This window comes from Thunnus maccoyii, chromosome 14 (genome assembly GCF_910596095.1).
Source record: "Thunnus maccoyii chromosome 14, fThuMac1.1, whole genome shotgun sequence".
Lineage (NCBI taxonomy): Eukaryota > Metazoa > Chordata > Actinopteri > Scombriformes > Scombridae > Thunnus > Thunnus maccoyii.
The window spans coordinates 453,605-478,604 of NC_056546.1; the positions used below are offsets into that span (position 1 = coordinate 453,605).

Genomic DNA, 25,000 nt, shown 5'->3' on the forward strand with positions numbered 1-25,000 from the left:
CACACACACAAACACACTGTAACACACACACACTATAACACACACACTGTAACACACACACACTGTAACACACACACTGTAACACACACACACACACACACTATAACACACACACACACACACACACTATAACACACACACACACACACACACTGTAACACACACACACTATAACACACACACTGTAACACACACACACTGTAACACACACACACACACACACACACACTATAACACACACACACACACACTGTAACACACACACACACACACACACACACTGTAACACACACACACACACACACACACACTGTAACACACACACACACACACTGTAACACACACACTGTAACACACACACACACACTGTAACACACACACACACTATAACACACACACACACACACTGTAACACACACACACACACACACACTGTAACACACACACACACACAGACTGTAACACACACACAAACACACACTGTAACACACACACTGTAACACACACACACTATAACACACACACTGTAACACACACACACACACACACTATAACACACACACACACTATAACACACACACACACACTATAACACACACACTGTAACACACACACACACACTATAACACACACACACACACACACTATAACACACACACACACACACTATAACACACACACTGTAACACACACACACACACACTATAACACACACACACACACACACTATAACACACACACACACACACACACACACACACTATAACACACACACACACACACACTATAACACACACACACACACACTATAACACACACACTGTAACACACACACACACACACTATAACACACACACACACACACACTATAACACACACACACACACACACTGTAACACACACACACACTGTAACACACACACACACACACACACACTGTAACACACACACACACACTATAACACACACACTATAACACACACACACACACATACACTATAACACACACACTGTAACACACACACACACACTATAACACACACACACACACACACTATAACACACACACACACACACACACACTATAACACACACACACACACACTGTAACACACACACACACTGTAACACACACACACACTGTAACACACACACTGTAACACACACTTTTACATTGTGTGTTTGTTTTTGTCTTAATGAACTTGTGTACAGAGACTGTTGTGTACTCAGTGTGTGTGTGTGTGTGTGTGTGTGTGTGTTTCAGGTGTACAGATACCTGCCCGGCTTTGATTGGTTCTTCCTGGACGCCATCACAGCCAACAACATCCGCTTCGCCAGCGACGAGAAGTACGTAACCGCCAGCTTGCTTCCTGTTTACAGCTGCAGTGACCTTTGACCTCTGAGCCTCAGGTCACACATATGTTAAAGAAACATTCAACAGTTCCAGAACCTCTTGTTGTTTTATGGGACGTCCTGAAACTGAAACTCAGGAGTAACTAGAACCTCTTCTGGAGAACAGGAAGTGATTTCAGATGTGAAGGATAAATGATCAAGAACACAGAAACTCTTTCAGTGACTCTGCAGAAACTTTAGTAAAAACACTGTTAACTTTTTAACTTTTATTTTTTTTACTTTTTTAAAGATCTTTGTCCAACTTTATCCAAGAGCCAAAGAACATTTTCAAGAATTCATGAACTTTTACTGGAAACCTGCAACTTTATAGGGAACTGTTTCAAAACATTTACAAACAAACTTTTCCAGAAACTCTGAGCTTCTGTTAGTAACGTAGAACCTGAAACTGATGAAGTTACTGTTTAGGGAACAAAAAACAAACTTTTTAAGCAGCTGTGGACTTTCTGGATTGTAGAAACTTTCCCAAAGATCTCTTGAATGGACTCCAGAACTTTTTAGTAACAGTCCAGTAAATGTTTGTTGAACCCAGTATGTTGCAGAAGCTTCTGTAACACCAAGAGCAGAATAGAAATGATCCGTCCAGCTGTGAGCGGAGCTGCTGCTGGTTCTGATCCAGTCTAGTGTTTACATCTGTATCACTGCAGCAGTGACCTCTGACCTCTGACAGCTTATTATTTACTGTAGGAAGAGGAGATCAATAACTTGTCTTCTACCTGAACGTTAGTTATTTATTTTAATTTGTGTAAATAACCTCAAACAATAAATAAGAAGATGCAGCAGATGATGTGTTATATCATCATCATCATCATCATCATCATCATCATCATCATCATCATCATACACGTTGTGTTTGTGTGTCTGCAGTGTGAATCATATCTCGTGTCCCGTGTTGATCCTTCACGCCGAGGACGACGGCGTGGTTCCTTTCCATCTGGGCAAGAAGGTACGAGAGACGTGTTTCCATGTGATGTTTTTCTCTGGCGGGAAGCTTTTCTGATGAAGCTGCGCATGTTTCTATGACGACATATTATTACTCCGACCGCTGCGGTACGATAGACTAGACTTCCTGCTTTTTATTATCTGTTATTCTTGCTGCTTGAAAAGAGCGACAGTGACGCCGGCGACTTCCTGAAGTTCAGAGATTCTCTGAAGAAAGACGCTGAGTGTTTTTTTCTGTAGGCTGCGACATGCTGCTGCGACATGCTGCTGCGACATGCTGCTGCGGCCCGCTGCGGCCCGCTGCGGCCTGCTGCTGCGTGCTGCTGCGTGCTGCTGCGTGCTGCGGCGTGCTGCGGCCTGCTGCGGCCCGCTGCTGCGTGCTGCGGCCTGCTGCGGCCCGCTGCTGCGTGCTGCGGCCTGCTGCGGCGTGCTGCGGCCCGCTGCTGCGTGCTGCGGCCCGCTGCTGCGTGCTGCGGCCTGCTGCGGCCCGCTGCTGCGTGCTGCGGCCCGCTGCTGCGTGCTGCGGCCTGCTGCGGCGTGCTGCGGCCTGCTGCTGCATGCTGCTGCGTGCTGCTGCGTGCTGCGGCCCGCTGCTGCGTGCTGCGGCCCGCTGCTGCGTGCTGCTGCGTGCTGCTGCGTGCTGCTGCGGCCTGCTGCTGCGTGCTGCTGCGTGCTGCGGCCCGCTGCTGCGTGCTGCGGCCCGCTGCTGCGTGCTGCGGCCTGCTGCTGCCGTGTTTTAGGAGTTACATGTTGGAACTAACATGAATCTTCTTCTCCTGCGGCTGCAGCTCTACAACATGGCCGCCCAGTCAAAGAGCCTCAGTGGTCACAAGGTTCAGTTTGTGCCGTTCCCGTCGTCTCTGGCCTACAAGCACAAGTTCATCTACAGGAGCCCGGAGCTGCCAAACATCCTCAGGTACAACAATTTATCCAGCCAACAGCAGGCAGAAGGAAACAAACATGAACAATAAACAATAAACACAAAGACAATAAACAATGTCAGAAAGAGACAAACAGTCATTTACAAAGATTCTGTGTTCAGGCTGAAATATTAATAAAACTCATATAATGTGTAACGTATAACAACAACAACAACAACAACAACAACAGAGAACATCCTGCTTCAGAGGCTCCACTAACATCAACAGATTAAACATCACAACCAAAACAAAATAATAAACATAAACAGTAAATATCAGTATAAAAACCAGTGTAGATATAAATATAAATGTGAGTGTGAATAAAGTAAGTGTGTATAAACAGGATATATATGTAGAGTAACGAGATAAACAGATAAACAAACACAGTAAACATGATTTATAAACAGATAAACAGCTGCTGATGTTTCTGTTTGTGTTTCTGTGTTTCAGTGATTTCCTCGGCACAACTCACCCCAGCACACCGTGAGGAGGAACACACACACTGAAGACACACACACACACTCACACTCACACACACTGAAGACACACTCACACACTGAAGACACACTCACACACTGAAGACACACTCACACTCACACACACACACACTGAAGACACACTCACACTCACACACACACACACTGAAGACACACTCACACTCACACTGAAGACACACTCACACTCACACACACACACACTGAAGACACACTCACACACTCACACACTGAAGACACACTCACACACTGAAGACACACTCACACTCACACACTCACACACACACACACTGAAGACACACTCACACACTGAAGACACACTCACACACTGAAGACACACTCACACTCACACACTCACACACACACACACTGAAGACACACTCACACACTGAAGACACACTCACACTCACACACTCACACACTCACACACTGAAGACACACTCACACTCACACACACACACTCACACACACTGAAGACACACTCACACACTGAAGACACACTCACACACTGAAGACACACTCACACTCACACACTCACACACACACACACTGAAGACACACTCACACACTGAAGACACACTCACACTCACACACTCACACACACACACACTGAAGACACACTCACACACTGAAGACACACTCACACTCACACACTCACACACTCACACACTGAAGACACACTCACACTCACACACACACACTCACACACACTGAAGACACACTCACACACTGAAGACACACTCACACTCACACACACTGAAGACACACTCACACACTGAAGACACACTCACACTCACACTCACTGAAGACACACTCACACACACTCACACTCACACTCACACACACACACTCACACACACTGAAGACACACTCACACTCACACTCACTGAAGACACACTCACACACACTCACACTCACACTCACACACACACACACTCACACTCACTGAAGACACACACACACACACTCACACACACTCACTCACACACACACACACACTCACACACACTGAAGACACACACACACACACACTCACACACACTCACACTCACACACTCACACTCACACACACACACACTCACACACACTCACTCACACACACACACACACACACTCACACACACTGAAGACACACTCACACACACTGAAGACACACACACACACACTTACACACACTCACACACACTCACACACACTGAAGACACACTCACACTCACACACACTCACACTCACACACACTGAAGACACACACACACACACTCACACACACACACACTCATACTCACACTCACACTTACACTCACACACACTGAAGTCACTCACACTCACACACACACTCACACACTCACACACACACACACACTCACACACACTGAAGACACACTCACACACACACTCATACTCACACTCACACACTTACACTCACACACACACTCACATACTCACACACACATTACGGTTTGTTTTTGGTGTGACTGAACGTTCTCGCATGAACACAAACACATGATTCCTTTTCCGTTATCATTCCTCCGACAACACACACACACACACACACACACACACACACACACACACACACTGACACCGGCTTCACGCCGCACAGGGTTGCCACGGCGACAGACCGCGGCGACAGTGTTGTTTTTTGACACACTGTAGCTTCGAGGACGATGAAACCAAACTGGAGAACAAACAGACGTGAAGAAATGAAAAATCTCAGTTTTGATCTTTTGAAGGTTTTATTTGGACTCTTAACGATCTGATTCATGTTTGTTTCTGTTTGTCAGTTTAATTATTTTATTTTTTGGGGTCATGTGATCACGTCCGACTCTTCTGGACGGTTTGTTTTCCTGAGTCTCAGTTTGAAGGCCTGTTATGACTTGAATTATGAATTAAATATTTCTTGTTTTATGTAACTGTTGTTGTTGTTTTTTTTGGGGTTTAAATTTAAAAACACTTTATTGTTTAATATTATATAACATAAACATCACAAATGCAGCAAAGGTTTATTTTCAGTAACGAGCGCTGTAGATGTTAAAGGACTCCGTTACCCAGAACACACCTGTGATGTCACACAGAGACCTTTATGCTGATGTCGACATCAAAGAAAACAGTTTTTCTTCAAACATTAGTCTTAAAAAACAAAACAATAAAGGTCACTAAAGGTCAGCAAACGTTAAACACAGATTTACTGGACAACAATAATAATATAATAATAATATAACAGGCAGGCTGGAAACGTCCCACGACACATGAACGCAGCATTAACGCCGTCTGCTGTGTGCATGAAGGCAACAACAGGTAACTGGTCAGTAACTGGTCAGTAACTGGTCAGTAACTGGTCAGTTTGATGGAAACAGTCACAGTCAACAAGCTGATTGGTTGTTTGGACGTCGAGGGACTAAAGTTCAGTGCTGATGGGATCGATCGATATTGATCCTGCTGTGAGTTGATGGTTCTTGTGACACACTGACCTCTGGAGTAAACTGTTGTTCTGTTGGTCAGTCAGATAATCGGAGAATAAATTAATTTCAACTCTATTAAAATAAATAAATAGAAGCTGTTAAATCTTCCAGATGTCTCTTTCATTTTAAATCACAAACACGAAGCTGAAAACTCAGTGAGACAAATTCTCAGTTCTACTGTAAGACACTGATTCATCGTCATGGTAACTCCGACCTACTGGAAGTCAAACAGCTGGTTAATGAGTCTGATCTAAGAACATAAATACTCGCTGGAGGAACGTTGGACTGCATCGAGCAGCTGCTCAGCGACTGGAAGGACTCGTTGAGCAGCAGGATCTTCATGTCAGATCTCGCAGACGTACTGGAAGAAGGCTGTGATGTCACAGATCACCGTCTGGGTCCCCGGCAGGGAAACAGATCTCCTCAAGTCCTCCTGTTCATACTGACCATCAGAAGATCCCTTCATAATGACCTTACAATGGAAGTGATGGAGGACAAAATGTATTTAAAAGTTTATCTGAAGCTAATATGAAGCTTCAGCGTCCAAATGAGTCAAATCAAGTAGATATCTTTCAACGTTACAGTCTTTTTAGTGCCAAAGTTCCTCTTTTTGTTACTATACTTCCACCTGCAGCTCAACAGGGAAACACTGTCCGAGGAAACACAAAGAGGGAATTTGATGCTAAAAAGACTGTAAATGTGTCAGATATCCACTTGATATGACTAACTCAGACTGCTGAAGCTGAATAGAAGCTTCACACAGACTTTTAAATGACTGTGTGGACACACTGTGGATTTTATCCTCCATCACTAACATTGAAAACACATTTGAAGGATCTTTAATATCCAGTATGAACAGGAGGAATGATTACAGCGAGGAAAAACCTCTTTCACAACTTTATTTTTGTCTCGTTAGGTTTCGACTCTGTCGTTCTGCAGGTGGATCAGCTTCAGCTTGTCTCCCAACACCGGGACATTATTGATCACCTTGATCCACCCAGGTGATCGGTTTGATGATCAGCTTCACCAGGATCAGCCAGAAACACTCTTTCATAATAACATTAATATTTCCTCCGAACCACCGACGTCTCTCTGAATCTGTTTACATGTTAAATTAATTTACTCTTGTTATTATTTTCTAAATGCTGTTTTCTTGTGTTTCAGCCCAAATACATGAAGAAATTAACTTCAACTGATTCAGGCTCAGCTGATAATGTTCTACGTTGCTCTGCTGTTGTTTTACTGCTCAAATAAAAATGAAATTAAAATATAAATAAATGAGCAGCTTCTGACTCGCCTGCAGTCATGTCACACATGTTTTTAATATCTTCTACATCTTCATGTGCATCGTTCCTCCATCACGTCCAGTTTGATTCCTGGAAATAAAAACTAAACATGAAGATAAAGTCAGAAAGAATGAATCATAATTACTGTGTGTGAATGAAGGAAGTGATGCAGGTCATTCAGTCGTCAGCAGGAGGCGCCAACACTTTACAAAAGATTCAAATATAAAACAGCAGAACATTATATACAGTTATAATAGTAATCATGATTATTAACTCTTACAGCTTATATATAAATATGATAATTAATCATATAATTAAAATTATATTCTATAATAAATATGAACAGAGATAAAACATGTAAAAACATTAGATTCAGTCCAGGCTTCAGGCTGAAATTAATAAACATAAAGTTTATTTGTAAAAACTGTAAAATAAACTGTTTTCCTGGATTTTGTTTTTAAATATTAAACAATAAGAAGAGAGACGTCACAGCTCCTTTATTCCTCACAGAGTAAATCCTCTTCTATACAAACCATCTTTGACCCTCTGCGTGCTGACGTCAGGCTAACGGCGTCAGCTCCCACTTCCGTGTTTCTAAATAAAGCGCGCGTTTCTTCCTCGCGGGGTCCTCGTGCAGTTTTACGGTGTTTCTGAGCTCAGGTGAGTCAAAGCGCGCGCAGCTTCTCTCACCGGAAGTCTGATGAAGAACGTCTGAGGTGAAAACTGCGGTTTAAACTTTGTGTCTCTGCAGCTGAACGTGAAGTCACCTGATCCTCCTGCACGTGGACCCGGAACAGCTCCAGCAGGTAAAGACCGCGTGCACTGCTGTAACGTTTTCAGGTACTTTTACTTCACTTCAGCACAAAAGGCGGTAAAATAATAACAAAGCACACGAGACGTTTAATGCTGCGCTCGTTTGGTCACAAACGTTGACCCAAAATCTCGCGATAATTCAGCAACGTCTGTAACACAAAGAGGAACAAAGACATCCAATAATTAAAACAGTTAATTAGCATCACAGCTACACTAATGAGCTGCTCCTGTCTCCATGGAAACAGCCAGCTGGCTCCAGCACAAACTGAGGCTGTAAGAAGTCTGTCAATCAATCAATCAATCAATCAATCAATCAAACTTTATTTCTATATCAGCTTTCAAACAAATCACAGGTATTAAAGTGTTTTAATGGCAACTGATGTTAAAATGGATTTAAAGACAAACAGCAAAATAAAAGTAAAAGATGTTTGTTACACAGATTATAATAAAATAACAGAATAAGATTATTAATAATAAATAAATATAAATAATAAAACACTGTACGCAAGGATCTGGTTCACCAGCGTTGTTCAACATCTGGATGCAGCTGGACTCAGAGGAAGAGAAGAAGAAGAGAAACAGATTCACACCTGGAAACAGGAAACGCCGGCGAACAGGAAGTACGGGAAGCAGGAAGGTTCAAACGCTGCTGGAACAAGAAGAAAAACCTCAAAATCAAACCGAAAAGATGATGAAGATGATGATGATGAAGATGATGTCGACTCGGTTCATCATCTTCATCATCAGAACGCAGACGTTATGACATCAGCAGTTTACAGTCTGGAAAACAAACAAAGAAGAAGAAGCTTCACTTCCTGCAGGAAGAAGAAAAACTGTGGCTGAAAATCCAGCTGGACTACGAAGACCAGTAAGACCAGTAAGACCAGTGAGACCACGTAGATCATGAAGACCAGTAACTGATGGATGTGTAGTAAAGGTCAGAGGTCACCATTCTCAGAGTCTGATGGAAAATCACCTCAGTCAGTAAATAAATGTTACAAAGTTAACACTGTACTGGTCTAACTGGTTTAACTGGTCTAACTGGTTTAACTGGTTGTACTGGTAACTTCTGCAACTATTTTACGCCTTCATGACCTTTTAAAGAGACAAACATCCAAATCATGACAGTTTTCTCACTTCAGTCGTATCTAGAATTGATTATTGGTTATTGGCAGATTCGATGCACCAATAACTGATCACTGCTGTATTGATCAATAAAACCTCTGATACTGAATCAATCTTCTAAACTACGATGAACTTTATTAATCTGACAGGATGAATTTATATTTATTATGTTTTATCAGTTTCCATCTATAAACGTATCAATAATATCAACGAGAGAAGCATTGATCAGCATCAAGTTGATTTTATCAGAAGGAGAAAAAATCTTCTAATAATCCAAACATGATGATCGATGACGGAAAAGTTAATCAGGATCTGAGTGAATGGAAGGATCAATGATCAGTGATCAATATCACAGACAACATTAATTATGAATCAGAATCTGATCAGTTCGTCCTTCCTGTTACACAAAGATCTTCAGACTGACGATGATGATGATGATTATTAATCAATAACATACATTCACACTAACAGATCCATAAATAACAATATACGACCTTTCAAAATAAAACCATCTGATAGACGATCAATACAAAGTGATTGATCTGTTAGAATCAGTTTGTTTCTTCATGTTGAAACAAAATAAAAACTCTGATGACATCACTGAAGGCTTTTCTGATACGTTATTGATACGTTATTGATACGTTATTGATATGTTATTGATGTTTTCTTCAGGTTTAACATTTAATCCCAATAAATGTGAATTATTGGTCGTATATGATTGATCAGTTTCCCTCTGAAATATCTTAAATACATGAAACCAAACCTGAAATATACAAAACAACATCCTCAAATATATACGTGTGTGTGTGTATGTATGTATACATGTATATGTATGTATGTGTATATATATATATATATATATATATATATATATATATATATATATATAATTAAACTGCATTATTGCTGTTTATTCATTGATCAGAACTAATAAAACCATCAATCAACTTAATTTCATTTGGAGGCTCATTATGTGAGTAAATGATGGTTTACAAGCTATTTAATACTTTAATAATATTATGTAATTATTAACTGTTTGTCTTTATCGATCAATAATTAGGGATGCACGATATTATCGGCTCGTCATCGGTACCAACTGTTGGTTCACTAATTGATTAATTGATCTTCAGTTCATAATAAACGAGATTTGATGGTTTTTCTTATTCTGCAACAGTTCAGATGAAATTTAACATTAAAACTACAGATGAAACGCTGCTGCAGTTTGTTTTTGTCGGTTTATTGTTCGTTATATTTGTTTTATTCTTAGTTGTTAATTTGCAAACATTCTTAATAAAGTTTAACGTATTAAACCGTAAATGAACATGCGTCTCTGCTGTTAACTGATGGTTATAAATTAGTTGTCAGGACGTTTCCTAGAAGCTTTTTGTTGTCATGTTGTTTACATCAGCTGATGTGTAGTCGGAATGTTTTCATTGGCTGCTGGTCTGACCGACTCGTTGTTCGGCAGGATGTCGACTACGTCTCAGAAACATCGAGACTTTGTGGGCGAACCGATGGGAGACAAACCAGTGACGAGTCTGTCGGGGATCGGAGAGATACTGGGCAAGAAGCTGGAGCAGCAGGGCTTCGATAAGGTGGGAACCAGTCTGGGAACCAGTCTGGGAACCAGTCTGGGAACCAGTAATCATTCCTCCGTTAGAAGATCCTTCATAATGAACTGATAACGGAGATAAATCCACAGTCCTGCTTCTGTTAGAATCTGTTTCAAGTTTATCTGAAGCTTCAACGTCAAATCAGATAGATATTACTCAACCACGTGTTTCTTTTATCATGCGTTTGTGTTTGACGTGTTGCGTGTTTGATGAGTTTTACATGTTGCGTGTTTGATGAGTTTTACATGTTGCGTGTTTGTGTGACGTGTTGCGTGTTTGACGTGTTGCGTGTTTGATGTGTTGCGTGTTTGACGTGTTTGACGTGTTGCGTGTTTGATGAGTTTTACATGTTGCGTGTTTGACGTGTTGCGTGTTTGACGTGTTGCGTGTTTGATGTGTTGCGTGTTTGATGTGTTTGACGTGTTGCGTGTTTGATGTGTTTGACGTGTTTGATGTGTTTGACGTGTTGCGTGTTTGATGTGTTTGACGTGTTTGACGTGTTGCGTGTTTGACGTGTTTGATGTGTTTGACGTGTTTGATGTGTTTGACGTGTTTGATGTGTTTGACGTGTTGCGTGTTTGACGTGTTGCGTGTTTGACGTGTTGCGTGTTTGATGTGTTTGACGTGTTTGATGTGTTGCGTGTTTGATGTGTTTGACGTGTTTGATGTGTTTGACGTGTTTGATGTGTTTGACGTGTTTGATGTGTTTGACGTGTTGCGTGTTTGACGTGTTTGACGTGTTGCGTGTTTGACGTGTTTGACGTGTTGCGTGTTTGATGTGCTTGACGTGTTGCGTGTTTGACGTGTTTGACGTGTTGCGTGTTTGACGTGTTGCGTGTTTGACGTGTTTGACGTGTTGCGTGTTTGACGTGTTTGACGTGTTGCGTGTTTGATGTGTTGCGTGTTTGACGTGTTTGACGTGTTGCGTGTTTGATGTGTTGCGTGTTTGACGTGTGTGACGTGTTGCGTGTTTGACGTGTTTGACGTGTTGCGTGTTTGATGTGTTGCGTGTTTGATGTGCTTGACGTGTTGCGTGTTTGATGTGTTGCGTGTTTGACGTGTGTGACGTGTTGCGTGTTTGACGTGTGTGACGTGTTGCGTGTTTGATGTGTTGCGTGTTTGATGTGCTTGACGTGTTGCGTGTTTGATGTGTTGCGTGTTTGATGTGTTGCGTGTTTGTGTTTGACGTGTTGCGTGTTTGATGTGTTGCGTGTTTGATGTGCTTGACGTGTTTGATGTGTTTGACGTGTTTGACGTGTTTGACGTGTTGCGTGTTTGATGTGCTTGACGTGTTGCGTGTTTGACGTGTTGCGTGTTTGACGTGTTGCGTGTTTGATGTGTTGCGTGTTTGACGTGTTTGACATGTTGCGTGTTTGACGTGTTGCGTGTTTGACGTGTTGCGTGTTTGACGTGTTGCGTGTTTGATGTGTTGCGTGTTTGATGTGTTTGACGTGTTGCGTGTTTGACGTGTTGCGTGTTTGATGTGTTTGACGTGTTTGACGTGTTGCGTGTTTGACGTGTTTGACGTGTTGCGTGTTTGATGTGTTGCGTGTTTGACGTGTTTGACGTGTTGCGTGTTTGATGTGTTGCGTGTTTGACGTGTTGCGTGTTTGACGTGTTGCGTGTTTGACGTGTTGCGTGTTTGATGTGTTTGACGTGTTGCGTGTTTGACGTGTTGCGTGTTTGATGTGTTTGACGTGTTTGACGTGTTGCGTGTTTGACGTGTTTGACGTGTTGCGTGTTTGATGTGTTGCGTGTTTGACGTGTTGCGTGTTTGATGTGTTGCGTGTGAAGAAGAATACCCTTTGGGAGCAGACTCAATCATCAAAGGAGAACACATTTAGTTTGGAGACCTGATAATCAAATAACGTCTGAGACAACTCTCTGATCAAACATATGCCAAGTTTGTGTCCTTTCCACCTCCTGACCCCTGCTGATGTGACCTCTCCTGTATTGCCCCTGGATTTGCCTTGATCTTGTATGTAAATGCCCTCCCTTTCTACCCCTTTGTCTACCATTTGTTAGTCACCCTCCTGACCTCTACTGATCTGAACCCCCCCGACGTGCCCCTGGCAAACCATGATCTTGTATGTAAATGCCCTCACTACTTTGATCCATACTGTAGCTTTTGTTCACCATTTGGTGCTTTGATCTTTACTGTATAAAGTCTCTCCACTTCTTCTGCTCTGGGTCAGTCTACTGTATCAGACCAGCTCTGTGTCAGTATGCTCACCGCATTTCCGGAATGCTATTAAACCACTTCCACCACAGCAAACTTTGAACAAGGACTTGAGTGAAATTTCTTCAACAAATGGTGCCGTGACCCGGATGGCAAGAGACCTTCAACGGAGACTCCTTTCCCAGACCAAAAACACACCAGTGACCAAATCCAAATTTCAGAGGTAAGGTCCTTTTGAAAACCTAATTACTGTTGCTGTGTATTGTTGGAGGTCTGTGGAATTGGAGTCCCGGAGAATGGTGACGCCATCCTGATTTTAAGTAAGTTTGCTGTGTGGTTGTGTATGGGGGTTAATGAGATGTGTTCTCTGTAAGATATTTCTGTAGATGTTTAGGAACGCTTGTAGTTTCATAACCGAGGAATCTTGTCTTTGTTGTGAGATTACTTGCTTCTTCCTTGCCTTAGAATCTGACTCGCTCTTCTTAAGGTTTTATATCTCCAGTAATATCAGGTTACAGATAAAATGGCCATTATGAACTAGATCCTGACGAGGATAGGACCAAGGGTTGGTCCCCAGTGTTTGGGAAACACTGAGAGATAGTCTGTGGAGATGTTTCTGTAGATGTTTAGGAAACGCTTGTAGTTTCATAACCTAGGAATCTTGACTTTGTTATGAGGTTACTTGCTTCTTCCTTGCCTTAGAATCTGACTCGCTCTTCTTAAGGTTTTATATCTCCAGTAACATCCAGTGACAGATAAATAGATCCTGATGAGGATAAGACCAAGGGTTGGTCCACAGTGTTTGGGTAACACTGAGAAATAGTCCAGATAGGGGGACTAGTGAGTAGGCCTACGCAGGTTCCAGTGAAGAAGTAGGGTGATTTGTTCTCCCAGGGATTGACTAGTTCTCCCAATACTCAGAAACAGGTATATTTCATTTGTAAGAATCTGACTCGCTCTCCTTACACAAAAAAATGATTTGTATCTTCTGAGTAGAATGTTGATTTGAAAGATTTGGTAAGTGAATTGTGGGCAAAAGTAGGTGTATATGAAAGTTGTTTTTTGAAGGGATTTTACAGAAGGAAAATGTAAGTTATTTTAGCAGAGAGTATGGGAAAGTGTTGACTGGTCCTGTTAAATACATGTATGGTAAATGGTACCAAAAGCTTAAAATTTGTTGCAACATAAAAATAAAAAAAAAAAATAAGAAAACGTGATATAAAGAAAATAGAAATTGAAGTACGGAAAATAAATGTTGAAGGAAAAACATTTACAACAAATAAGAGAAAATAAATGTTGAAGGAACAACATTTATAACAAATAAGAGAAAAATGTGGTAAAGAAAGAAATTAGCCACAAATGTAAAATCCTATGCAACTAAGAGTCTAGAAAGAAATAACACAACGCAGAGTTTAAACTAGTGCAACTAGTGTAACGACTAGAAAGAAATAACACAACGCAGAGTTAAAACTAATGAAACTAGTGCCACAGCTAGAAAGAAATAATACAACTCAAAGCATAAAACAATGCAGTATAACTAGAGAAAGAAAAAAAACTAGAACCAAATGACCAACACAAATTCTAAAACAAAATAACACTTAAAATTGGATAAGTCTTCCGGAAGCACCAAAACAAATATGAATGATTAAATCAAAAGATTTAATCTCATATTGCAAAGTTTTTGTTGATGTTTGTCACTTCACGTATGTCTTTGCCTGTAACTGTTGAGGAACGCGTTTTATGTTTTTTTTTTCCTTTTCCAAATCTTAGAAAATGACTGTTGTAGGAATGATATGGTGATCTGAGACTAAACAAAATTGTTTGTAGATCAAATTATAACAGTTTTTTTTCTAAGTATCTCACTACACAGGCGGAGCAGAGAAAATGGCAGAGAATCCCTGTAGGACTTCACAATTGGACAAAGTTGGCCTCCTGGAAGAGGCATTGAGAATTCCTTCATTTGGGGTGAGAAATTGCTCATTTGCAGCAACCCAATCCACATCAAACCCTGTCTATGGCACCTCCACCAGAAGACCTGTATCTGAAGGTCCTTTCACTGAAAGCATTTGAAGTTACACAACTTCACACTCCTTTCTTCTGTCTGACACCACACCCGTAAATCTACTAGGGAGAGATTTGTTATGCAAACTAAACTGTACCATCTATTGTTCCCCAGATGGCATCTTTTTAGAGACTAATCAACATAACACAACAGCTGTGCTTGCAGCCCTAATAGATCAAAATCAACCCATTTGTGAAGAGAAAGGGAAAATCTATGATAGAATAGTGTCCAGTGTGCCCCCGTCAGTATGGGCTTCTTCTTCTAATGATGTTGGTTTGATTAAGACTGCAGAGCCAGTACAAATATTACTGAAACAAAATGTCTCTCTGCCAAGGATTCCACAGTATCCTCTTTCACAGGGAAAGAGAGAAGACATTCGTCCTGTCATCCAGTCTTTACTTAACCAAGGAATAATAGTGCCATGCAACAGTCCATGTAATACACCTATACTTCCCGTGAAGAAACCAGGTAAACCAGAATATAGATTCGTACAGGATTTACGAGCTATCAATACAGTAGTACTTCCCCGTTTCCCTTTAGTTCCAAATCCAACTACTGTATTGTCTTCATTACCTGCTAACTCAACTCACTATACGGTACTTGATCTCTGCAGTGCCTTCTTTTCTGTCCCCTTACATGCAGACAGCCAGTATTTGTTTGCATTCACCTATGATGGACAACAATATACTTTCACCAGATTACCTCAAGGTTACACTGAGTCACCTACAATATTTTCTCGTGCTTTACACAGTGACCTCAAAGATCTTTCATTTCCAGGAGGTTCAACCCTAATACAATATGTAGACGATTTACTTTTGGCCTCTCCTTCTGCTTCTGTTTGTGAAATTGACACTGTCATCCTTCTCAAGGCTTTAGCTGAAAAGGGTCACAAAACTTCACAAAAGAAAGCTCAGTTGTGTCAAAATGTGGTTCAGTATCTGGGACACACACTATCAGGTTCAACAAGAGTATTAACTGACTCCAGGATAAAAGCCATATTGCAAGTGCCCAAACCCACTACTATGTCACAAATGAAAACATTCTTAGGAATGACAGGATATTGCAGACAATGGGTAATTGATTATGCATCACTTGCAGCTCCACTCCAAGAGATGTCCAAACCCTCAACATGTTCCCAGCCACTCACCTGGTCACCACAAGCCGAGGAATCTTTTAATAAGCTAAAACAGGAACTGTTGTCAGCTCCTGCACTAGGACTGCCTGACTATAATCAATCCTTCAACCTATTTGTGCATGAGAAATGTGGATTTGCACAATCTGTTCTTACTCAGCGCCATAATTCTGCTTACAGACCTGTTGCTTATTTCTCCTCCAAATTAGACCCAGTAGAGAGAGGACTTCCACCTTGTCTAAAAGCTGTAGCTGCAGCTGCACTTGCAATCAACAAATCTGCTGATATTGTTCTAGGTTCGCCACTCACAGTCATGGTCCCGCATGATGCACTCACCCTAATCACCAGAGAGGCACACAGACATGTGACAGGGACCAGAGAGGCAAAATATGTACTAACACTCACTGCTCCACACATTACACTCAAAAGATGTACCATCCTTAACCCTGCTACACTTCTACCTACAGAAGAGGATGGTGATAACTCATAACTGCATGGATGTCATCTCTTGTTCATCTAAACCTCGTCCTGACCTTTCAAAACCTCCTATCCCTAACTCTGATCTTGGTTTTCTATACTGATGGCTCTGCTTATAGAGAAAATGGAGTGCCATACGCAGGGTATGCAATTTGTCAATTAATATTAATAATAATTAATAATTTTTCAATTATTGAAAGCGTCGCCCTGCCACCCTCAAGCTCCGCCCAAGTAGCTGAGTTGCATGCACTGATGAGAGCCTGCTACCTGGCCAAAGGTAAAACTGTTACCATTTACACCGACTCCAGGTATGCTTTTGGATGTTTATATGACTTTGGCATGTTATGGGCAAACCGAGGATTCATTACATCCTCGGGGACACCCGTTAAACATGACAAATTCATCGATGAACTGTTAGATGCATGTCAACTACCTTCATCTATTGCAGTTGTTAAGTGTGAAGCCCACACCAAATCCAACGATCCTGTTTCAAACGGCAATGCTTTGGCTGACCATGCGGCCAAAACAGCTGCCAAAATTGGTAACCCTGTCCATGTTAAGCTCTGTCCTTCCATACCTGCTAACGACCTTGCTTCTCTTAATGATGTAGCCCTCTTACAGTAGACTGCTGATGTGGAGGAGCATAGGTTGTGGTTTTCCCATGGATGTAAATATGTAAATAACTTGTGGGTCCACAATGACGGCCGCATTGTGGCACCTACGCCCCTGTACCCATGACTTGCACGCATGTCACATGGCTTATCGCATGTAAGTAAAGGAGGAATGTGTCTGACAGTGTTGAAAGACTGGTATGCTCCAGGATTTACATCGTATGCCCAAAAGTACTGTGAGAAATGTTTGATTTGTCAACAGCACAACCCTGGGAAAACAGTACAGACAACAATGTCGACACATCCTCCCCCTCAGGGACCTTTTGAAACTCTACAGCTAGATTTTATTCATATGTCGAAATGTGATGGATATGATAATGTTCTTGTATGTATAGATATGTTTTCAAACTGGCCTGAAGCCTGGCCTTGCAAAAAGGCTGACTCTGCTTCTGTAGTGAAATGCTTGCTGAAAGACATTGTTCCAAGATTCGGCATCCCACAGAGCATCAACTCAGACAGAGGAACTCATTTCACTGGACAAATAACGACTGAACTCTGTAACTCACTGGGAATTAAACAAAGACTACATTATCCATACCATCCTCAGTCTGCAGGGCTAGTTGAACGGCAAAATGGTGTTCTGAAGAACAAACTAGCCAAACTGTGTGCTGAAACAGGTCTAAAATGAACATCACTATTGCCATTGGCCCTCATGTCAATGAGGACCACACCCATCAGGAAACACAAACTTACACCTCATGAGATTATTACGGGTAGACCAATGACTGTATCAAGTAATTCAATACTATGCATGAAGAAGATGGATCTTCATGCTACGGATGAATCAATGATATCATTCTGCTCTGCCCTAACCTCTGCTGTTCAGTCAATCCACAGACAAGTAAAAGCTGTCCAGTCTCCTCCTAGTGACCAGCCGTGCCATAACATCCAACCAGGGGACTGGGTCTGCATCAGAGAGTTCCGACGCAAGAACGCCCTGAAACCCCGCTTGTCCAAACCATAACACGTCCTGCTTACCACCAACACAGCAATCAAGTGTGAAGGTCGCCCCACGTGGGTCCACGCATCCCACTGTAAGAAGACGCCTCCCCCACCATGCACCTGAAAACGGCAGGACCCATCTTCATCCTGTGGGCTGTCTTCTTCACCTGTGGGCCCGTAGAGGGGTGGCTGCAGCTCTGGGAAGAAACTCCTCCCCCGAAGGACAACGCAGGGCTGACAGCCCCAGAAGAAGAGGTACAGCACCCGCAGCCGCCGGAGGAGAAGAGGAGCACCGCAGGGCCCAGAGCCCCAGAAGAAGAGGCACACCGCCCGCAGCCGCCGGACGAGAAGAGGAGCACCGCAGGGCCCAGAGCCCCAGAAGAGGAGGTACAGCGCCCGCAACCGCCGGAGAACAAGAGGAACACCGCAGGACCTAGAGCCCCAGAACAACATGTACAACACCCACCGAGAGTCATAACAGACACCAGAGACCCAGGAAAAGATACACGACAAACCCCAACACACTCACAGCCATCAAAGGAACAGATCAGACGATCCTACAAACATCACAAACGAGACCTTTCGATACAACAACAGGGGAACACACCCATAACAGTGCTCCCATTCCAAGTTACGGAGCCATGGCAGCTTTGGATCAAATAAGAGACCCTTCTCATGCGGTTGAAGATCTTGCAAACACTACCGCAAAAGGCATGTCCATGTTCTCACAAGAAATGACTGCTGTGAGAAGAATGACTTTACAAAATCATGCTGCTCTGGATTATTTACTGGCTTCTCAAGGAGGAACCTGTGCAGTAATTGGAGCTGAATGTTGTATTTTCATACCTGATCACAATGCCACCATACAAGAAATAACTAACCATTTGAATAATATTGCCAAAACATTACATAACCCTGTCACCACTGGTCTGTTTGATTGGTTTAAACAGAAATTAGGAGCATTAGGTTATGTAATCTTTGAAATTGTCTTGCTTGGATTTGGAGTCTTGACTGTTGTAAGCCGTTTGATCACCTGTCTTAAATCCATTTGTAACTCATTTATCACTCAAACAACCACTAAAATCATGTACACCACTGCAACTCCACCTATCCTACCAATAGAGTTGGAAAATGCAGACTTTTTGTTTAAAATTGATGTAGATTTAGACTAAGTAGACTGTAGCCACATTAAAAAAAAAAAAAAAAAAAAAAAAAAAAAAAGTGTGGATTGAAGAAGAATACCCTTTGGGAGCAGACTCAATCATCAAAGGAGAACACATTTAGTTTGGAGACCTGATAATCAAATAACGTCTGAGACAACTCTCTGATCAAACATATGCCAAGTTTGTGTCCTTTCCACCTCCTGACCCCTGCTGATGTGACCTCTCCTGTATTGCCCCTGGATTTGCCTTGATCTTGTATGTAAATGCCCTCCCTTTCTACCCCTTTGTCTACCATTTGTTAGTCACCCTCCTGACCTCTACTGATCTGAACCCCCCCGACGTGCCCCTGGCAAACCATGATCTTGTATGTAAATGCCCTCACTACTTTGATCCATACTGTAGCTTTTGTTCACCATTTGGTGCTTTGATCTTTACTGTATAAAGTCTCTCCACTTCTTCTGCTCTGGGTCAGTCTACTGTATCAGACCAGCTCTGTGTCAGTATGCTCACCGCATTTCCGGAATGCTATTAAACCACTTCCACCACAGCAAACTTTGAACAAGGACTTGAGTGAAATTTCTTCAACACGTGTTTGACGTGTGTGACGTGTGTGACGTGTTGCGTGTTTGACGTGTGTGACGTGTTGCGTGTTTGATGTGTTGCGTGTTTGATGTGCTTGACGTGTTGCGTGTTTGATGTGTTGCGTGTTTGATGTGTTGCGTGTTTGTGTTTGACGTGTTGCGTGTTTGATGTGTTGCGTGTTTGACGTGTTTGATGTGTTTGACGTGTTTGACGTGTTGCGTGTTTGATGTGCTTGACGTGTTGCGTGTTTGACGTGTTTGACATGTTGCGTGTTTGACGTGTTGCGTGTTTGATGTGTTGCGTGTTTGACGTGTTGCGTGTTTGACGTGTTGCGTGTTTGATGTGTTGCGTGTTTGACGTGTTGCGTGTTTGACGTGTTTGATGTGTTTGACGTGTTTGATGTGTTTGACGTGTTTGATGTGTTTGACGTGTTGCGTGTTTGATGTGCTTGACGTGTTGCGTGTTTGACGTGTTGCATGTTTGATGTGTTTGACGTGTTTGATGTGTTGCGTGTTTGATGTGCTTGACGTGTTGCGTGTTTGACGTGTTGCGTGTTTGACGTGTTGCGTGTTTGATGTGTTGCGTGTTTGACGTGTTTGACGTGTTGCGTGTTTGATGTGTTGCGTGTTTGACGTGTTTGACGTGTTGCGTGTTTGACGTGTGTGACGTGTTGCGTGTTTGACGTGTGTGACGTGTTGCGTGTTTGATGTGTTGCGTGTTTGATGTGTTTGACGTGTTGCGTGTTTGACGTGTGTGACGTGTTGCGTGTTTGATGTGTTGCGTGTTTGTTTGACGTGTTGCGTGTTTGATGTGTTGCGTGTTTGATGTGCTTGACGTGTTGCGTGTTTGATGTGTTTGACGTGTTTGACGTGTTCGACGTGTTGCGTGTTTGATGTGCTTGACGTGTTGCGTGTTTGACGTGTTGCGTGTTTGACGTGTTGCGTGTTTGATGTGCTTGACGTGTTGCGTGTTTGATGTTTGACGTGTTGCGTGTTTGATGTGTTTGACGTGTTGCGTGTTTGACGTGTGTGACGTGTTGCGTGTTTGATGTGTTTGACGTGTTGCGTGTTTGACGTGTTTGATGTGTTGCGTGTTTGATGTGTTGCGTGTTTGACGTGTTTGACGTGTTGCGTGTTTGATGTGTTTGACGTGTTGCGTGTTTGACGTGTGTGACGTGTTTGATGTGTTGCGTGTTTGACGTGTTTGACGTGTTGCGTGTTTGATGTGTTTGACGTGTTTGACGTGTTGCGTGTTTGACGTGTTGCGTGTTTGATGTGTTGCGTGTTTGACGTGTTTGACGTATTGCGTGTTTGATGTGTTTGACGTGTTGCGCGTTTGACGTGTGTGACGTGTTGCGTGTTTGACGTGTGTGACGTGTTGCGTGTTTGTGTGTGACGTGTTGCGTGTTTGACGTGTTGCGTGTTTGACGTGTGTGACGTGTTGCGTGTTTGACGTGTGTGACGTGTTGCGTGTTTGATGTGTTGCGTGTTTGTGTTTGACGTGTTGCGTGTTTGACGTGTTGCGTGTTTGACGTGTTGCGTGTTTGATGTGTTGCGTGTTTGATGTGCTTGACGTGTTGCGTGTTTGATGTGTTTGACGTGTTGCGTGTTTGATGTGTTTGACGTGTTGCGTGTTTGACGTGTGTGACGTGTTGCGTGTTTGATGTGTTTGACGTGTTGCGTGTTTGACGTGTTGCGTGTTTGATGTGTTGCGTGTTTGACGTGTTGCGTGTTTGATGTGTTTGACGTGTTGCGTGTTTGACGTGTTGCGTGTTTGATGTGTTGCGTGTTTGATGTGTTTGACGTGTTGCGTGTTTGACGTGTTGCGTGTTTGACGTGTTGCGTGTTTGACGTGTTGCGTGTTTGACGTGTTGCGTGTTTGATGTGTTGCGTGTTTGACGTGTTTGACGTGTTGCGTGTTTGATGTGTGACGTGTTGCGTATTTGACGTGTGTGACGTGTTGCGTGTTTGACGTGTGTGACGTGTTGCGTGTTTGACGTGTGTGACGTGTTGCGTGTTTGACGTGTGTGACGTGTTGCGTGTTTGATGTGTTGCGTGTTTGACGTGTTGCGTGTTTGACGTGTGTGACGTGTTGCGTGTTTGACGTGTGACGTGTTGCGTGTTTGACGTGTGTGACGTGTTTGATGTGCTTGACGTGTTGCGTGTTTGATGTGTTGCGTGTTTGATGTGTTGCGTGTTTGATGTGCTTGACGTGTTGCGTGTTTGATGTGTTTGACGTGTTGCGTGTTTGATGTGTTTGACGTGTTGCGTGTTTGACGTGTGTGACGTGTTGCGTGTTTGATGTGTTTGACGTGTTGCGTGTTTGACGTGTTGCGTGTTTGATGTGTTGCGTGTTTGACGTGTTGCGTGTTTGATGTGTTTGACGTGTTGCGTGTTTGACGTGTTGCGTGTTTGATGTGTTGCGTGTTTGATGTGTTTGACGTGTTGCGTGTTTGACGTGTTGCGTGTTTGACGTGTTGCGTGTTTGACGTGTTGCGTGTTTGATGTGTTGCGTGTTTGACGTGTTTGACGTGTTGCGTGTTTGATGTGTGACGTGTTGCGTGTTTGACGTGTGTGACGTGTTGCGTGTTTGATGTGTTGCGTGTTTGACGTGTTGCGTGTTTGACGTGTGTGACGTGTTGCGTGTTTGACGTGTGACGTGTTGCGTGTTTGACGTGTGTGACGTGTTTGATGTGCTTGACGTGTTGCGTGTTTGATGTGTTGCGTGTTTGATGTGCTTGACGTGTTGCGTGTTTGATGTGTTGCGTGTTGCGTGTTTGACGTGTTGCGTGTTTGATGTGTTGCGTGTTTGACGTGTTTGACGTGTTGCGTGTTTGACGTGTTGCGTGTTTGATGTGTTTAACGTTTGACGTGTTGCGTGTTTGACGTGTTGCGTGTTTGACGTGTTGCGTGTTTGACATGTTGCGTGTTTGATGTGTTGCGTGTTTGACGTGTTGCGTGTTTGACGTGTTTTATGTGTTTAGCGTTTGACGTGTTGCGTGTTTGACGTGTTGCGTGTTCTCTGCGTGTTTTCAGGCCTTCGTGGTTCTCGGTCAGTTCCTCCTCCTGAAGAAAGACACGGATCTGTTCGCCGAGTGGCTGAAAGACGCCAGCGGAGCGAACAGCCGGCAGGCCGGATCCTGCGCTCAGTGCCTGAAGGAGTGGTGCGACGCCTTCCTCTGAGGCCCCGCCTTCTCACAGAGACCCCGCCCCTTCCTGTTCTTACTTGGCTCGCTCACTTCCTGTTGCTGAAGGTCCGATCAGAGCTCGCGCTGTCTGCTGCTGTTTCAGGTGACTGACCAGCTGTGACATCACGGCGACCAGACAGCTGTTTGTTTCGCTGCTTTATGAGCTTGTTTCATTGGTGAAAGTTCACATGAATAAAAGTTTGTTTGTGAAAAGTTTCTGTTGAAGCTTCACTGCTGCAGGTTTACTGCAGCGCCACAAAAAACCAGCTGCTCCTGAACACATCAGGGTCAGACTGTTTATAAACATTTAAATAATTTATTCTGAAAATATCATCAGATATCTCTTATCCGTCTTGTTTTGTTTCACTAAAATGGAGCCAACAGATTATATTAAAACTAACTTTAAAAATCAAAACATGTTGAACAAATGAATTCTGTGGATCAACTGAACGTTTGTGTTAATTCTCACGTTTTTAAGCCTTTACTCGTGTTTTAAACTTCACAGTAATCAACATGTGGTTTTATTAAACAGGAAATGATGAAATCAAACTTTATAACAGTTAAAGCTCATATTCAGAACATCTGAGAACTTAATTATTAACCATTTATCAGCTGATTATTAATGACACAGGGATTTTTTTGGTAACACTTTATTTGAACAGAATTGACTGACGTCTTCTTCGTTTGGCCTTCATCATCAGAGTTTTCCAGTAAGTGGCCCTTGAGCTGCAGACGTAGACGCTGGACTTCGTCTTTGTTCTGCTGCTCGACACATGTTCACATCTGTTTATTCCAGATGTTGCTGATAATAAAACAATCAGAGTCGCTGTCGTTACAGGCAGAGTGAGGTCAGACACACATGAACCAGTGTTTACTGGTTAAACTGGGACTGAGGTTTGAGGTTCGGAGGAGTGATGAAATCACAATCTGTGTTTTTACAGGTTTGTTTGTGACGTTACAGGGTTATCAATACTGACTGTTGCACCAGCTGATCAGAAATCCATCACTGTTTGTTTCAGTCTGCATTGAAAGGAGCAGTTCAGTGTTTCCAGTTAAACCAGCATCCTGTTCATACTGGATATTAAAGATCCTTCCAGTCTGTTCGTCATTTACAGCCTTTATGTTTCCCGACTGTTGAAACTGAAACACTGAACTCGTCCTTTAATTATTGATCTGAAATCGTTTGATTGGATGACTGAATGTTGTAACAAGTTAATGAATAAATCAATGAAGCTGATAATCAGCTGTGTTATTATGGTCTGTACGATGACGTCATTCATCTTCAAGGTTTTAGAGAAAAGTTTGAATATTTTTGGCACAAACATTGAAGATCAGAACAGATCCAATAAACATGTTCACACTGGTTTAATCCCAACACGGGATCAAATATAGAAGAAGAAGAATATAAATATTGGTGTTATTGTTTAAAATGAACTGAACGTTTCTGCTGCTGATAACTTATCAATAGTTGATCAATAGTTGATATGTGGAGTGTTTCCATGAGGTCGCTGTGTTCAGAGGACGTTTCCTGTTTCAGAGC

The 25,000-nt window shown here is 42.7% G+C and overlaps 2 protein-coding genes across 4 annotated transcripts in view; both read left to right on the top strand.

Moving 5' to 3' along the window:
- Window positions 1-3,805, top strand: part of abhd12 (abhydrolase domain containing 12, lysophospholipase) — a 26,954-nt gene extending 23,149 nt beyond the window's left edge. The window contains 4 exon segments of the mRNA XM_042432671.1: window positions 1,265-1,347; window positions 2,278-2,356; window positions 3,141-3,268; window positions 3,723-3,805. Of these exon segments, the coding sequence (XP_042288605.1) occupies window positions 1,265-1,347; window positions 2,278-2,356; window positions 3,141-3,268; window positions 3,723-3,759 (327 nt within the window). The 3' untranslated portion in view covers window positions 3,760-3,805.
- A 4,262-nt stretch (window positions 3,806-8,067) lies between these two features.
- LOC121912018 (barrier-to-autointegration factor-like) lies at window positions 8,068-23,676 on the top strand. 3 transcript variants are annotated; one of them, XM_042434045.1, is made up of 4 exons: window positions 8,068-8,174; window positions 8,266-8,354; window positions 10,921-11,047; window positions 23,309-23,676. In XM_042434045.1, exons 3-4 carry the CDS (start codon window positions 10,922-10,924, stop codon window positions 23,453-23,455), a joined length of 273 nt encoding a protein of 90 aa, XP_042289979.1. In that variant the 5' UTR covers window positions 8,068-8,174; window positions 8,266-8,354; window position 10,921; the 3' UTR covers window positions 23,456-23,676. The 3 variants fall into 3 exon arrangements, with proteins under 3 accessions (XP_042289979.1, XP_042289977.1, XP_042289978.1); XM_042434043.1 differs by having other exon boundaries at window positions 8,266-8,320; XM_042434044.1 differs by lacking the exon at window positions 8,068-8,174 and having other exon boundaries at window positions 8,181-8,320.
- Window positions 23,677-25,000: the final 1,324 nt, after the last annotated feature.